General features: G+C 41.1%; 1 protein-coding gene across 3 annotated transcripts; it reads right to left on the bottom strand.

Moving 5' to 3' along the window:
• Nucleotides 1-599: 599 nt before the first annotated feature.
• ldb3b (LIM domain binding 3b) lies at nucleotides 600-14,193 on the bottom strand. Of its 3 annotated transcripts, none has more exons than XM_079182322.1 (10): nucleotides 14,045-14,193; nucleotides 13,467-13,806; nucleotides 10,174-10,325; nucleotides 9,792-9,861; nucleotides 6,152-6,174; nucleotides 4,236-4,433; nucleotides 3,499-3,522; nucleotides 2,052-2,218; nucleotides 1,865-1,901; nucleotides 600-1,250 (listed from the first exon to the last, which is right to left on the bottom strand). In XM_079182322.1, exons 2-10 carry the CDS (start codon nucleotides 13,560-13,562, stop codon nucleotides 1,154-1,156), a joined length of 864 nt encoding a protein of 287 aa, XP_079038448.1. In that variant the 5' UTR covers nucleotides 13,563-13,806; nucleotides 14,045-14,193; the 3' UTR covers nucleotides 600-1,153. The 3 variants fall into 3 exon arrangements, with proteins under 3 accessions (XP_079038448.1, XP_079038449.1, XP_079038450.1); XM_079182323.1 differs by having other exon boundaries at nucleotides 13,967-14,081; XM_079182324.1 differs by lacking the exon at nucleotides 3,499-3,522.
• Between the last annotated feature and the right edge of the window lie 343 nt (nucleotides 14,194-14,536).

The raw sequence follows: 14,536 nt of genomic DNA on the forward strand, positions 1-14,536 counted from the left end.
GATGTTGGAGTAGATTTTATGTTACTGAGTAAGTCTCTCCTTAAGTTTACATAGTGTTTAGTAGGAGAGCATGAGCATGTGTTGATATGAGTAAAGCAGGTTTGGGTTTTGCATATACTAACATATAAACAAGCATGCTTCATTTTTCTTAAGTTATGAAAATTGAATTTTGACAGACCTTGAGAATATTCTTTATTTGTGAATAGCAACACATTTCCTTCAGAGACCGTCCAATCACGAACGGTCTTCCATTTATGTCATATATTCATTGAACAAAAACAAACTTTGAGATTGCAGTGGCAGTAATATTTAGCTCTCAGGCTTTGTCAACCCTGCTACTGTAGTTGTGTCATTGTCTATGTCACCACCAGCTATTGAGCAGTCATATTATTCTGTCAAAAGCTATTAGATACTCTTACTGAATGATGTTCTGTCCTGCAAAGTCAAAACACCCCCTCTGCCAAACCAACGGCTCTAGAAATAACAGGAAAGGTCCTTATCAATCATGACTCTACGCCATGCCTCCAGTTTTTGATTCCCAAAATAGAGAGTGACACATGTTCACTTCATATGTGAGTTTACAACAGTTCACTCAGCCGTATGGTTTTAAGAAAACATTTATTCACATTGATATAAGTACATTTTTGAGTGCATTCTTTTTGACATACTGTATTTGTGCACGTACATTAATCTCTATGTGTGCATTTGTCCTTGTGTGCCTTCTCACAAGCATGCTTAGTGTTAAAATTCATACGTTTGTGAATGCGGTTTATGTACTAAAAGAAACATCCGTTCTGCATTTTCACTTGATTATTTTTTGTACAATTTGCCTTTCATTTAAGAGAGACAGAACCCCAAAAAAACAGGAAACAAAGAAAGAAAGAAAAATCCCAAATGCGGGATCATGTCTTAGCAGCGGACAGATACATTTGACAGGTAACATCGAGCTTATGAACACATAGCATTCTCACACTAACAGTTAGTATCCCACATACTAATCTAGACTACAACACTATCTCACATTCCTGAGGAGTTTCCTCCTCCTCCTGTTCCTTTTTTATCCCTCCATATTTATCCCCTCTTCTTGTTAACTTCTGTGCTTTTGTCCATGTCTTCCTCGGCATGTCCTCCTCCTCCTCTATCTTTCTTCTCTTTATACCTGGACGTTGAGGATCTGTGAAGACAGTCCTTGGTGCCAGTTCTTCAGCTTGGCAAAGCGGGGCCCTTTCATCTCCGACTCAAACATATCTCTATTGGTGTGGAAGACAAGTAATATTTACACTTTTAAGCACAATTTTAAATGAGTATTTAGCTAGATGAAAAGATTGGTACCACGCTTGTGTTTGTGCAGTAAGCTACTGCGAGCACTGGTGAGCTTAGCTTGGCTTAAAGACGAATAACACACGGAAACAGCTGGCTTAGCTCTGTCCAAAAGGTAACAACATCTGCCTACCAGCACCCCTAAAGCTGTTAAAGGGCCTGTGGAACTGGCTGCATCTAGCGCTGAAGTTGCAGATTTCAACCGACTGAAACTTCTCCCCGTCTGCTGAGCGTGTCGGAGAACTACGGTGGCCGACTTGAAAATGGGAAAACGGCAGATCTCTCTAAAGCCAGTGTTTGGTTTGTCCGTTCTGGGCTACTGTAGAAACATGGCGGCTAGCCCTGTGAAGAGGACCCGATCCGTGTGTAGATATAAATGGCTCATTCTAAGGTCACCAAAACACAACGATTCTGGCAATTATATTATCAGGTGATTATACACTGAAGGAAACGTATTTATTCATATTATACGGACAAACCCAAATTCTACACACTGGACCTCTAAGTGACAAGTTGCCTAGGCTGCCTAGCGTGTTGTTCTTACCTCGACTTCTGCATGGCTTCCTCATCTGGGTCTTGCACTGCATGAGTGGAAATAAACAACAGAAATTTGGTAAGGACGAAGAAAAACCTGAGACGATAATCTCTAATCAGATGTTAACTGTGTCGAGAAGATCAAGAGAGAAGATGTGAAAGAACAAAAGGAGGAGAGGAGGGGTCCGTGTACTGACGGTATTCAGTGCCGGTGATGTGGGCCAGCATCCTGAAGCTCTTGGACTGCAGGGTGGCAGCACGACGAGCCCATTCAGCCATTGTCTGGTTCTCTGCTGGCCTGATCACTGCCTGGTAAACCGGAGACGCACTGTCCACCACAGGGTCCTTGACCGGCAGAGCTCCGCTGCAGGGCAGAGAGTGTCCGACTGTTAGAGCTCTGAGTGGTGTGTACTGTATTTAAAGCCCCCAAATGTAACAGATGATCGTAATGTAATACATGCCCAAGATGTATTATCATCTACAACTGAAGAGCTGTATTAATTATTGTATTTTTGATGTTGATTTTGATTAAACATTTAGAGCCAAATAAGAACTGTAAAGTTGATACTGTACTGTTTCAGTCAAACAAAAACATGTAGTTATCTCCCATAGTTCACAGGTAAATTATGAGTTTTAATTATAATATGAATTATAATGATTATAAAAGAGTTTAATCACTTACATTTTAGCAAGACTAAACTAGCTGTCAAAAAGTGTTCCCCGGTTTCTAAATTTCATTGCAGAATTGATTTTTAAAAAGAATGAAGTTTGAAGTGCAAGTGACTTTATATTAAAACTCCAGCACATTCAAGAGTACAATAAAGTCAAAATCAATTATTAAAAGAAATGTTAAAATTCTCCAGGCTTCAATGTCATGAGTGCTGTAGAGTTAACGTCACATGACAACACTGCACTACACAGCATTAAAAGTAAAAAAATAAAATAAAGCTATTTTGTTCGTTATCATGTTCGAAGCTTCACTGAATCAGGATTGTATTCCATTATGGGCCGTTATTTCATTAAGATCAATAATTACATTGTTGTTGCTTTGCACACAGTCTGTTCATTGTTCACACACATACGACTACTGTTCTGTATTTGTGTTGTCCTATAGCTTCATGTTGACTGGGTAGTGTTTTTTGATTTTAGCATTCTTTAATGAGTGTTAGACAAGTGAGTCAATACTGATCGAGCAGTTGGTCGTTTAAAAACCTGTGTTTGGATACTCAGAACATTCCCATGCCATCAAATCCCGTCAGGTTCCCGAGGCTGTGATGAAATTGTTTTTTATTTTTATAGAGGACGACTCCAAAAAAAAACCCACAACTCACACTCTCACACTTTCACGAAAGTACCTCTGAGTACTTTCAGATACAGTACGCATAAAAATGACCGCTTGGTTAGTTAGTTTGACCTTTATACAGTATGGTTGACACATTTAACATTTGACACAAATAGATGCTATACATTTTTCAGGAATATTATTTATTATATTATTAATTATAACCATATTAATATTATAATAGTTGAGGGATATTAGTTGATGACACACATGGAGCAATGCACAAGCTGTTATAAAATCATGAGACAAAGGAGACGCGTATGAGGAGAGGCAGGATAGAAAAGGTGCGCTGCTGTACTTACCCCAATGGGGAGCCCACCTCCTCACTGAGGTCACAACCAGGAGGGAAGGATGGGGAGGGATAGGTGGAGGACAGCACAGGTGTGGTTGGTTGTTTTTTGTTTTTGGGGGGGGGGTTGTGGATGGAATGAGCAGAGGAAAGTGGGTGAAAAGCACGGAGGAGTATGGGGCACGGACACAGACAACATTGAAAAGCCCGGGCATTCAGTAGAGTAGACATCCGAGTTGTAGCAGCGTGGGCTGAAAGTAGGCTTATGTGTTCAAAAGCTGCTTTTCCTTTTGGCTTTTCAGAAAAAGTGTCTTAAAGAGTTGATTTCACCCAAATGAATTATCACTGCTACCGATATCCAGCCTTCCTTTTAATGATGATCTCCTTTAAAACTCTGTAGAAACAAACATTGATCCTACAGGTGTACGTTATGGCCATTGGTTTTATTTATTTAAATGTCATTTCTAAGAGGGACCATTATTGTTTCTGTCATTCTTTGACAAAAATACAGATGAGTCTAAGCAGATGTTGCTTTGGGGAAGATGGCCTGAATTTGGCAGAATGTTCTGCATGGCTGCATTCCACTAGCAGCAAGTAAGACTGTGTTTTTTTTCTGTCATTTGGGTGAACTGATCCTGTAAGTTATCCATCCGCGGGTTGGTTTGATCATTGTGATGTGATGTAAAGTGGGTGAGTGGAGAGAGCGCATAAAAGACTGGAGAGGGGATTAGTTCGGCTGTGTGACCTCACCTGTCGTGTCCTTTGGCCTGCGACTGCCCTGCAATGGCATCCATGATGGCGTCCTGTGAGTACATGCTGATCGGTGTGTTGTACTGAGCGTGAACAATGGTGGCCTTTCCCCCGGGACCCCTCACCTCAATGGGCTTGTGAGTGGACAGGGCCGAGTCTTTCAGAGCAATGGGGTTGAAGCTGGGAGTGTACGCCACACTGTTGGTGTCAGGGTGGGGTTAGAAGGGGTTCAGAGGTCAGGGAAGAGTTTCAGGTGCAGATGAGAAGACGAGAGGTTAACAGACAGAGAAGTCAGGGGGAACGAAATGACAGAGAGAGCACCAAAGTCAAGGGAGGAAACTGGGTCAACGTGTAGTAATGCAGCCGTCAGACAGGTGGGGCTGTTGTACAATATTAGCTTGTGGCGTACACAGAGACCTAATGACTCTGCTACACAGACCAAATACACACTTCACTGTAGCACCGTTCCAGATTCATACTGCATAGAAATTGTAAGCCTTTCTTGAAGGTGTTCACTTTAGAATCATGTCAAGTTTAATTGGTGGTTTTTTTTGCACAATTAATTGTCCAGACAACATTGAGAATAATACTAAATGAACATACTGAAAATACTATTAAAAGCAAAAGCAACAAAGGTAGCTCAATAAATAAAACTGATACATTTGATTGATTTTTGAAGAGTTGATGGGCCCTGTTGTCCCACAGTGCAATGCGTAAAGATAATGGGTGAACACATTTTGGAGATTGGTGAGACAAAAAACATTTAGCTTTCTCTTTGTTAAAGCCACTATGTGTAGAATTTGTTTGTGATTTTTGCACACCTTAATGGAAGGAAGGATTGTAAGATGAAAAAAAGATCATATAATTACATACAAATTCTCACACAGTGGCTTTGAGTGTCATTCCAAAGTTGCCGTTTGAGATCCCTTTGGAAGCACATCTTGTATTATCAGAACAAAATAGTTAATTACCAAAAACAGTATACTATGCATAATACTACATCATGGCATACATTACTATGCAGTGTTGAATTGGGACAGAGGCTCCATCCATCACGACTTGCAGCTTAACGACTACTTTATGTACTAATGACTACTAGAAGTAAACAAAGCTGACACACCAGTCCAAAGAAAACCCAACATGCTCACGTATCACAAGCAAACTGATTATTATCTGCATATTCATAATGACACACAGCGAAGTATACACACACACACACACACACACACACACCGCGGAGGATATTTTACCAATACACACTAGAGCCACACATGGATGTATCACGGACACACAAAACGCCAACGCACATGCATTTAACACAACAATTTACCGCAAATATATTTATGTAGACACATATGAAGGCTTAAGGACCTGGAAAGTTTTTTTTCGGAGTTGGAAAACAGTATATATCATAGTGGAGTATGGATTCAACATTAGAATGATTACTTATGAAAGAAAACTACAAAAAACTCTAGTATCAAAAGAAAAGTTCCAGTTTTTTTTGTTTTTTAAACTGTGTTAATGTGAAATAACTCTGTAAAATAGTTCTTTGTCTAAGAACTAACTAGTTTAACATTTGTTAAATAAATGCAGTGAATTGTTACGTATGAAGGAAGACGTAGACGGAAAAGTAGAAAGTCCCACAATAAACTCAACTAAAGTAGTAGTACCACAAAACAGTACTTGAGTAGATGCACTTATTTACTTTCTTTCTAGGGACCAGATGCTGTTAATTACATGTTACATTAAGAATCAAATGATCAGCGCAAAATGCTTACGATGAAGTCTAGAGCATTAGTTCAACTTCACACACACACTGAAGCAATTTGGACAGAACTTCACACCAAATCTACAAATCTCACTATCTCTCTACTGACGTATACTTCATGCACATTAAATACTGTGATGGTACTGACGTTGCAGCTGTGTTTGGGATAACCTGAAACACACCAGAGAGGCACGGACAGACAGACAGAGAGAGAAGGAAAGAACGTGATGAATCACCCGAGGGTATTTTGGTGATGAACAATGTGTGCGTTCGTAGGAAACTATCCAACTACAGCACTGTGCTGTAATCCCATGTGCAGGTCAGAATAGCAGCCGCTGTATTATCACTGGGATGTTTCCCAGCTTCCTCTGCATCATGAGGAGTGACTGACAACAGCAGAAGCGTCTCAATCACATGACACAAAGACACATTTAGCACAGAACAGCCACGAATATACACAACTACACAAACACGACACATACCACCTCTTCATATGTCAGGACTGCAGCCGTTACATATAGACAAATCCCAGTAGACAAGCCACCATTACTGCGGTGGCACCTCAGTTGTAATTCTGTGTATACCGTATACCGTGTATACCAATAATTTCATAACATCCATTTATCAATCAATCGACAACTTTTAGCCACAAGAGGTTTGTTTGTATTTGCGGTCCTCTGAAGCACCGTGTCGCACCACATTATGAGCCCGCCCACTTACTTTTAGCGGTCCAATCAAATACAAAGGATTTGATAACTGTACACTGCTAAAATATTCCATTTCACTGTGGAATACGTCACAGTACAGAAGCTAAAGGCGCTCTTATTTCTGTTTCAATGGGACTCAAATACATCTCGTTTCGATCGCCATCAAAGGACAAGGCAGGAGCCGCCAAAAAACGAGAGATCCGCCGCCACCCCGCTGATCTATTGCTAGCTTGACTTGAATCACATGCTAGCAAATAAATAACCTGGTTTAATTAGCTACTCGAGCACACAGCGCTTTCAAATCAAGGTCAGACGCTGTGGTTATTTTGTTCTCAAAGGTTGTGTCATATCTAGTTTCAAACTAGCGCTTTAAGACTAAATATCTTGTTTCCCCATTTACAACAAACTACATCGGTCGAAAGGGGTCGAATGCCGACCGTGATTAACCCCAAACATCTCTGCTTTTAAGTGTAAATGTTTTCACTCTCTCGCTCGAGAGCGCGATACACATAGTTCAGCCGCCGGTTTCATCCAAACAGTACATGGATGTGTTCAGGGTACAGTAGGTAAAGTGGGAAGTGCTCGGCAGGGGAGCTATCTCAGGTTTGGCCAGGGTGGCGTCCAGGAGATTCAGGATGATGGTGTGTAACCGGAGCGGAACATTCCCTGACTAACAGCTGCTCTCTCCTGTGTGTGCGTGTGTGTGTGCATGTGGGATCAGGAGACTCTATGTGCTCGATGAGGTGGGGTCGCTGGCATGATACTGCCGTCATCGTCCCTGCAGTCTGCCTGGAGCACCTTGCCTGACATTTGACTTACCGTTGGCCTTTACTGTAAAGCAGCTCAGCTCCAGAGGGGAAACACATTAGTGGAGACTGATATCTGGATGTGATATGTCAGAGGCCAAGCAGATTGTGTCCTTAATTAACATTTACAAGTATTACATGACTGCAGAGGCTTCACCCAAACTCATGCCATCCCACTGAGGAGAGTTCCCTCAATGGTGGCCCCAATTTAACTCCGACCACGAACAAGTATTGTCTGCGTAACAAAAGCCTGATGTATCTTATTCCTCCACTGTCGTACTGATTGACGTGTTCCTTCATTACGATGAATAAGGGGCACTGTAGTTCATTTTAAATCGACCTCTGTAAATACTCAGTAGAGCGCCAAATGTGAATTAATTTGCAACTGAAAATAGTCCCCATCTAATACAATATCTACTCCTGTTTGAGTAAAGTGGCCACATTCTCTTTTTAGGAAATGACTGAATAATACTTTTCAGTTATGGTTACATGCTCTCTCTCTATCTCCCTACACTCGTATTTTGAGTGTAATTGACCAAAAAAGAGACAAAACGCTCAACAAACTAAATTAAATATGAATTTGACTGAAAACATTATTATTTTTAAATACAGGAAATCACGATAAAGATAGCATTGTGATATCTATAGGAAATCCTAAATAATAAAATAATAATATTAGCAACAATAATAATAACAATAATAATAATTAGGTGTTCTCTCTTGAAAGCTGTCTCCAAATGTGTTATTATTTTAATCCAAAATATGTTATTGCCCACAATAGCCAAATATACCAAAATCTGTACTTCTCTAGATACATTGTTCTGCAACAATTCTAATAGTAAATTAATTAATTGATAATTGTTTAAATAATTCTCTGTCTCTAGCTTTTTAATTGCAAAATATGTTTCTATAATAGTGAATTTGATCTCAATAGGTTTAGTAGAGTTGGTTTAATAAAACCAAATACGTGAAGATGTCACAGTGGGCCCTGGACCCTAACAAATAATTATTAGTTGCGAGTTACAATGTTTAAATAAATAAGAAAACGAAACACACACACAAAGGCCTCTAGCAACAAATTGTCACTTTCCTGTAATCTTGCCAGCAATAAAAAAAAAGCACGTTTTCGGTTTTCCAGGCATAACAGGGTTTAAAACTCAGCATCTGAGGACAAACGGAGATGCGTTTACTTGAAGATAAAAAGCCTCAGAAAGGGAAATCAGGGAGCTGAAACAGCAAAAAGACTTCTTTAAAAAGATTTTTTGCAACATCATCTCCCTAGTTTCATTCCTGTAGTCGGATCTGCTGCTACTCAGTTACCTGGAGGCCGGCCAGGTATGTTTGTGTGTACGCTCCCGAAATAGTGCCATGTGTGAAAGGAATGACTGCTGGAATAGCGATGGAAAGTTCTGAGTATGTTTTCTCATTAAGGTCGTGTTAATGTGAAGTTCAACGGGGACGTGATGTGCATTTTCTTCATTCGTCCGGAGTGAAAAGCAGCACTTTTGTTAAGTTTTGTTACATCAGCTGAGGAGTTTAGTCTTCTTCTCTTAGTATTGAGATTATTCATCTCTGTGGAAACCTACCACAGTGATGAAACTCCCCGGGAAGCTGCCGACCCCTGTCCTAACTTGCCCTGCATCAGCATCATTTCTCCGAGAGTTTCGGGGGAGTAAAGGCCCACTGGGGAATTGTACTGCATCCACTGGCCTGGTGAAGATACTGCAGATGGTGTGGAGGAGGCAGGAGCTTTGATCGGGGTCGAGAGGAGCTCCGGATCTTTTTTAGGAACTTGGTAGAGATTCCTTTCAGAGGGCTTTTTTTCTTGGAAAATGTCATAGGACACTGCCTGCACCATTTGAACTTCCTCTCCAAAATGTTTAGGCCCGACCTCCTCTTTCGCTTTTTCTAACTCCTTTTAAAAAGATGAGAAGAGGTCAAGATAGATAGATGAACGAGAAGGCCTCAAAGTGAAACAAGAGTAAAGGATCAGCTTGTTCCGACTTCCTTTTCCTGTCATTTGGTTGCTGTCATTTTGGATCGCTGACCTCCCTGCAGTTGCACTGTGAATATTTGACTCTAGAGGGCAGCAGGACGCTGCCTCGTGTCACCATTGAAGAAAAGTGAAGATGATATTCTCACAAACAGGACAAGAATGCAAAACACGTATGACAGACGTACAAAAAAAAACACAAACAAGTATGCAGACATACAGCTGGTATCTTTTTGTGTCGATTTGTCTCTTTGGCCATTATTGTTGTGGGTGTGTTTGTACCTTCTGGTGGGGGATGACTGACATGGGTGAATCCATTCTTGGAGTGGAAAATGCTGCAGCACGTTTTGATCTAAAGATTAAACGACAAAATGCCTCTTTAAAATATAACGTTACATCATATTTTACCACTTTGGAAAAGATATCTTAAAACAAAAGAAAAACAGAACGGCCATTAGCAAATCATGAGAACCAAGTGGGTTGTACCTTTGTTGGTTAAATGTATTGTTTTTAAGAGATTTATAACATTGATTTTCACTCACTGATTTGTCTTTTTTCTGTTCTTTCAGCCAGGTAATATCCACTACCTTATCATTTGCTTCTTCATCATCTACTTAAGTTTGACAGAGATGGTTGTTTTGGTGTAAGTGTGCTGGTTGTTTACTTATGCATGGTGAGTGACAGCTTGCTGGCGCCAGACTTGATCTTGTTTTGGGCCTCCATGTGCGTCATCCCGTCGGTGCTGACCCCATCGATGGCTGAGATGATGTCGCCCTGGGCCAGGCTGCCGCTCACTGCCTTGCTGCCCGGAGTTATCTATGGAGGGGCCAAAAGAGCAGGTCACACTGAGACTGCTGACACGAATTCCTCAGGAAACAAACAAGCAACTGGAAAAGGTATGCAGTTACACAAATACATGCACATGTTACAGACCGGAGGGACATGTATGAATGTTGGATTCATTTGTTGGGTGAATGTAAAATAAGAAATGTAAATAAAAATCATGTACCACCTCACTCCACATAGCTGTGTGTCAATAAATACAACTTAAAAAGGTAGAGAGGAGAAATGCTGATGAAGCAAAATAACCTAATCCAAAGGCTAGTTTAAATTTCTGCATTAGGTTTATCAACAGAACCACTTTTTCTCTTTATAAAGAGTCTAATCAGTCTGGTGCAAATCACTTCAACAAATAAGAACAGATTTCTACTAACAAAGCCATGAAGTGTGCAGTACAGGGATATAAGGTTAAGGAACTATTTATAGTCTGAGTAGCAAATCTTTATTTTTATTTTCAAAAGAGCACATTTGTTAAAACTTAATTTTTTCAATTGACCATCAGCTGAATCTCCGTGCTCCTGGCTCTGCTACAAAGCCAGACTTTAGCGCTTAAACTACACAGAGAGGAGGTTTAAGTGAGCCCAGAGGCCTGCGGCATACAGTATTGGGTCTAGGCTTACAGTCCACTCGTTAAAGAGTTAAAAATAAGCAACGCTGTTGATGCCGCCGGCTTCACTGTGATTGACCCGACTGAGCCCCCCCTCATCCCCCAAACACACACACAGACACACACCTGCTGCTGACATTCATGCAAGACTTCCTTGAATCTATCCTTTTTTCTATTTACACTAAGTCCTCCTCTCCATAATCCACATTTAATCTATTTTCACCTCTTCACATCACATAATGTCCTCGACGACTGTCACGCTCGTCCTTGTTTCTCCTGTCAGTTTTTCTCCTTTTCTATCTGCTTTTTGCACATCTTTTTCTTCCTTTGAATTACAGTCATTATGCCTGTGTGCGTAGAAAAGTGTGTGTGTGCGTGTTTATGTGTGTTTGTTTGGAAAGCAGATACAATAGCTGGTTGTAGGGGGAATAGCAAGGGGAAAAATTATCTCTGCCTGGCGGCCTCAGTGTGATCAAACACACATAACGCTGCCTGACCACTTTCATGTGCGTGAGAACCTTCAAATACAACAGAGAACAACAGGAAGTGGATCTGAGGTCTGAATCCTCGAAAATTATTTGTATTGTATTAACAGAGCGATATTGTCTCGGATTTTGATCCTCGGAATGTTTTATATTTCAAAAATGTGTTATATCAGTCAATAAAAACATAAACCACATCATACATACGCTTCATCCATCCATTGATGGTGTCCAGAGAGCTGTTTTCATTCTCAATGCACCACTAAAAAGCATATAAAAGAAATGGACAGCAGTTTGCTTGTTTAATGGACAGCGCTTCAGCTTGGCTAACAAGATTTCAGGAACCCTCTGTCTTCATTCCTCTTTCCCTTCTTAGTTCTTGGCAAAAGTATGCTGAAATCCAAACCGCGGCGGTATTACGTCAAACTGTAATCGCACCCCAAGTTGTCATGTCAAGCTGCAGTGTTTTATGTTCACCTGTCAGAGCCCAACACGACCACAGGATGAACTCTAATCCAGTGAAACAATGTCATGGCGGACGCATCAAATCTCCCCTGGTTGCCTAAGATTAAGGGATCAGAAGAAGTCTGGAGCTGTGACTCAATAAAACACCAGCTGAACATCAATCAGGGCCGAAAAGGGAGAGTTTAAGTCCACACTGTCTTACTCGGGTAAGCGTCACCTCCTCCACCTTCCCTCGTCTCTCAAATCCTCCACCCATCTATTCTGTCACATCGTCCTCTAAGGAGCAGCTCCAAAAAGGCAAAACCAAACTATAAGCGAGAATTAAAGCTTACTAAAGGTAACACAAGCCATTCCCATCCACCTCTCCTCCAGTGCTATTTAAAGGAAACGCTGTAAATACACCAGCAGTCCTGCCAGAGAGAGAGACGCGCTGTCTCTCTGCTGCGGAGGTTAAAACTATTTAATTTGTAGAGTGACACTTAATTTCCCTCACTATTTCTTCAATTATAATAATGATAGACTAACAATCATTATCTATAAAGATAGTTGAGAAAGTTCTTATGTACATATAAGATATTAAGTTACTACAATACAATAAGTATTTGTTTGTCACTTGTTGTGACAGAATGTGTGTCTGCTGTCATTTGCGACAGTAGAAACAAGTCTAACTTTGCTTTGTTGCGGCCAATTATTGTCTTTGTTGGAAAATGTAATTTTGGAATGAAATTTGTGAATTTTTGTCGGTTAATCTAAAATCACTCATTCTCATCTGATGATGTGACTGGGCTGATGTAAAACGATTATTCGAACTGATTTTGAGCTGAAATGTGAGGGTGGACGGCGGACTATGTAATGAAAGTAAAACCTACATGTTTTTTTTCGTTTTCGTTCAAGAAAACTCACAGCAGTAAAAGTGACCTAATGCTGCAGCACCTCTACTCCAGCAGAACTATTCCAGTCTTTCCACTGCGGCTCTATTCTTGAAATCTCTCTGGACATTACTTCTGAGCCTCCCTGTCATCATCACGTACAGCAACATTACATAACCGCCGCTCAGCCGCAGCTTGCACACAAATCACACCTTTGAACGTGTCAGACGTTGTTGTCAAACCAGGAGAAAAGGATAAAAAGTAAAAAAAGATGTAACCAATCACTTTTCAACTTAATTTGTCTTTTACAGAGACACCTACACATACTTTCACCTGTGAATCACCAAAATGATGCTTACGCAGAAGCAGGAAAGTGTAATAAAAGCGAAGCTTTTTGAAGTTAAAGGGTTCTGTGTTGACATCATTGTTTGTGTTGGTTTTTATTTTGTTTGATTTGATCAATTTGGCAGTCAGTCAATCAGCATACATTGTTGAAGAGCTTTATTAAGTTTCTCTTTGAAATAATTAATGAAATATTTTGTCATCATAATGCATGCCAGCGCAATGTTTTCATCAGTTTTGCTGGCGTTCGTGAGATACCTTGTCAGCGTCACGTTATTTTGTGACGTCGACGAGGTAAATTGTGACTTTATATGTAAGTTGTTTCTGTCTGTAAGGGCGACTCTGTCCTTACCCTGGAGATGGTGAGTGGCATGTTGAAGTCCTTTCCTCCCTGTAGTCTGAAGCCCCATGGAGCGGGGCCATTCAGAGTCACTGTGTACGTAGTCATCTTTGGTTAAACGTCAACACTCCTCCTGCTAACAACTCCTGCTGGCTGTGTGGTTTCTCCTCCTGCTATGCTGTGCTCGTGTTCTCCGGCCTTCCCTGCTATCCTTTTGTCGGCCTCGGTCGTTGCTTCTCTTCCGTCAGTCCTGCCTTCACTATACCGTCTCTACTCGTCTGCTCCCAGCTCTCAGGACAAACACTCTGGGGTGGTGCTGGTGCTGGTGGGTGGGTCAGGTGCTGTGGAACCTCTGTGACACACACACACACACACAGACATGCGTTCATGCACACAGATACACATACGTGTAGATAAACACGCACATAAAGAGTGCAGAGCCAAGCTGGGCCACTGGAGAACAACAGTTAACTGAATTGAGCCACGAAAAAAATAACTCCTCAATCTCTTACCCTGTAAACCTCAAATATTAGAATATGCAAGCTCTAATAAGTACACTTTAAACTTATTAAGAGAGGAGAGTTTCTTGCCTGCAGAGCTGCTGAGGACGAGGGACCGACAGCCTAAGAATAGCAGAGATGAGCATAGACACAGGAGCCCTGGCCCTTATAAGGCCTGTAACACGAAGCCCCAGAATGCTTCACTGCCGATTCACATCGCCAATATAGACCCCTCTTACTGCAACACATTCTCTCTCTCTCCGTCTCCCTCTCTTAGTGCTATCACCTCATGCTGCTAGCACCCTATTATCTGTAATCAGTCTCTGTGCACTGCAGCCGTTCTCTTTTCTAGTTTCCCTGTCTCACAATCTGCTCGCGTAATGGAAAGAACAAACTGCCCAGCAGCGTTCCCCTAGAAACACGTCCACCAAGCTGATTTGAGTCTGATGTTTGTGTGAGTGAGATACGGAGCAATTGAATCAGCAGCCGGCCACAGCTGTAAAGGTTAAGTGAACACAAGCAGAGTCCGACATTTGTAGCGACCATCCACAGAATTATCTCGATTAAACTGAAATGTCTATG

Source organism: Pholis gunnellus (assembly GCF_910591455.1).
Source record: "Pholis gunnellus genome assembly, chromosome: 21".
Taxonomy (NCBI): domain Eukaryota; kingdom Metazoa; phylum Chordata; class Actinopteri; order Perciformes; family Pholidae; genus Pholis; species Pholis gunnellus.